This window comes from Myotis davidii, unplaced genomic scaffold (assembly GCF_000327345.1).
Source record: "Myotis davidii unplaced genomic scaffold, ASM32734v1 scaffold68, whole genome shotgun sequence".
Taxonomy (NCBI): domain Eukaryota; kingdom Metazoa; phylum Chordata; class Mammalia; order Chiroptera; family Vespertilionidae; genus Myotis; species Myotis davidii.
Window position 1 is genome coordinate 7,668,976 of NW_006300376.1, and position 2,418 is coordinate 7,671,393.

At 37.3% G+C, this 2,418-nt stretch overlaps 1 protein-coding gene across 1 annotated transcript in view; it reads left to right on the forward strand.

The window, feature by feature from the left end:
• Positions 1 to 2,218: 2,218 nt before the first annotated feature.
• The window catches only part of COQ3 (coenzyme Q3 methyltransferase), a 27,279-nt gene continuing 27,079 nt past the window's right edge, over positions 2,219 to 2,418 (forward strand). Inside the window, exon 1 of the mRNA XM_006777238.2 lies at positions 2,219 to 2,361. Coding sequence (XP_006777301.2) covers positions 2,253 to 2,361 — 109 coding nt within the window. The 5' untranslated portion in view covers positions 2,219 to 2,252. The remainder of the gene's footprint in view (positions 2,362 to 2,418) is intronic.

Genomic DNA, 2,418 nt, shown 5'->3' on the forward strand with positions numbered 1-2,418 from the left:
TCTCAGTGTATGTTTTCTGCCATTGTAAAATGTCTTTTTTAGCATCTTTCTAATATACAATAGGTGAATTTCACAAACATAGTTTCTTACATAGGAATTATATAAGTTATAAAGTTCCTATAATATTGTCTTCTAGAAATCTTTTCACTTAAACTGAGTTTTTCTTCTGTTACATATATTAAAATCTATTTTAATTTACCGAAGTTTCTAAAATGGTCTACTAATCATGGTTTAATGGAAATAGCGATCTATTGGATTGTCCTGGCTCTAATACTTGATGTATTTTGGACAAATCACTTAATCATTATGGACCTTAATTTCTTCAACTACATAAGGGTGGAATTAGATTATTTCCAAGATCTTTAACACTTAAAGCCCTTAAGTTCTTCAATATTAAGTAGAATTTGGTTGTAAAGTCTAAACCTAAATGAGAAAATAGTCTTCTTATTAGTCCTAAAATAACTCATGCTACTTTTATTTGTAATTTTTTAAAATCCTCACCCGAGGATACTTTTCCCGTTGATTTTCAGACAGAGTGGTAGGGAGGGGGAAGAGAAGGGGACAGAGAGAAAAATTAACATCAATTGCTTGCCTCTCAATGCGCCCGACTGGGATTAAACCCACAACCGAGGTACGTGCCCTTGACCAGGAATCATACCCAAGACCCCTCTGAGACCCTTCCATGTGCAGGCTGAAGCTCTGTCCACTGAACTACACAGCCAGGGCTAACATGGCATGTCGAGTTACATTTATACCATAAAGGTTTATCAGGTATAGTGTTCTCTAAACACACATAGGTTAAATCTGCCATATTCTGATTATGGTAAGTTAAAATTCTAATAATTCTAGTTAACCAATTTATGTGAAAATTTACATTAAACTCTGAGTGGATATAGTAGTATATCATTTTAAAGGAATAAAACTTAGCTGTAAGGGAGCACATTACCCTTAACTTGAATGAAAAGCGTTTATATAAAATTGAATTTCAAAATTATTAAAGATTTTTATTTTTATAGTAAAATTGTAGACTAGTTGACAACACATTTATGGGCGATACCATAGTGATGCTTTGGGGGTTAACTCCAACAATGGCTATATACCATATAACAACTGCAAATCCTTTCAAAACAACTCGGGTTTAGGTGTCTGGGAAAGCCTTTTGCATTTGTAGAGAAAAACCATATGAGCTAGTTTTGCTTATTGAGTCAAACTAGCGGGTATTCAAGAAGCTTTTTCCTCTCGATAGTAAAACAAATTACTAATTGCCTTTGTGGGAAGGCTGAAAATGTGGGAAGGCTCTGAAGCTCAGTGAGGTGGTACATTCAAAGCAAGTACATTTAAATAAAGCTCTTAGAACTTAATCATACACTTTGCTTTTTTTCTTGGATCTGTTACTCACCAGCAAATATTTAACACATGCTAAAGGGTCAAGGGTCTTTTATGCAGAGCTTTCTGCCATCTTGAGAAAGGAGCTTTGAAGAGATGGCCGAGGTCCACAAACACTCTTAGACTGAGGTCAATATTTTACTAAGAAGCCGTAAGTGAAAGGCCATTATTGAGCTATGTAAGTTTTACTAATTCAAAAAACTTTGAAAATGTACAATGACTTTTTGTTTTACCTTTAATGCTGGAAATTTATTTTTCTTACCCAAGGAAAGGCTTTTATATATTTAGAGGTAAAATGTTATAAATCACCATTTTTGCTCTAAATGAAGTTTGCCTAACCTTGGTAATTAACAGTCTCCTGCTATATAATGTATGCCCTTCCAGAATATTATCAGGTCACTTGCAGAGAATACTCGGTTTAGACTTTTGGCCCTCTGACATTGACCTTGACAATTCTTTCTTTAGAGAAGAGTTTCCATGCTTTTAAGATTCTAAGGGTGTCTAACAGGAATATAAATTCCCTAGGAGACATCTGTTAAATATGAAATAGAGCTACCAGGGAATAAAAGAAAAGCTAGGACGTAGCAGGAAGCAGTAACATGATTGATGGCTACTTTCGCCATGATGTCATATAGGCATAATAGAAGGATCTTTAAGTTCGTTTGTGATAATAGAAACATTCTATACTTTAATTGCACACACAATCTGACACGTTGAGGGTGAATAACTATAGCTATGTATATAAAACATCCACTAAGCGCAACCGTGATTAGGTGGCCTCCTGACTGCGCGAGAGTGATCCCGGAACCTTTCTGCTGGGGATCTTTTACCAGAGGGACCGGAAAAGACGTGGATCCTCTGTCGCGATGTGGGTAGTGCGCAAGCTGAGCTCCTGCGGGAGCCGTTCTTTAGGAGTATTTACATCTAGGTTTCGGGGTACACAGGCTGACTGTTATCGCTTAACCCCGTCGGCGGGTGAGTAGGTGCCGAGGTCCCCCGCACGCGCCCACCGGGCGGACCCGCTGCTGTGCG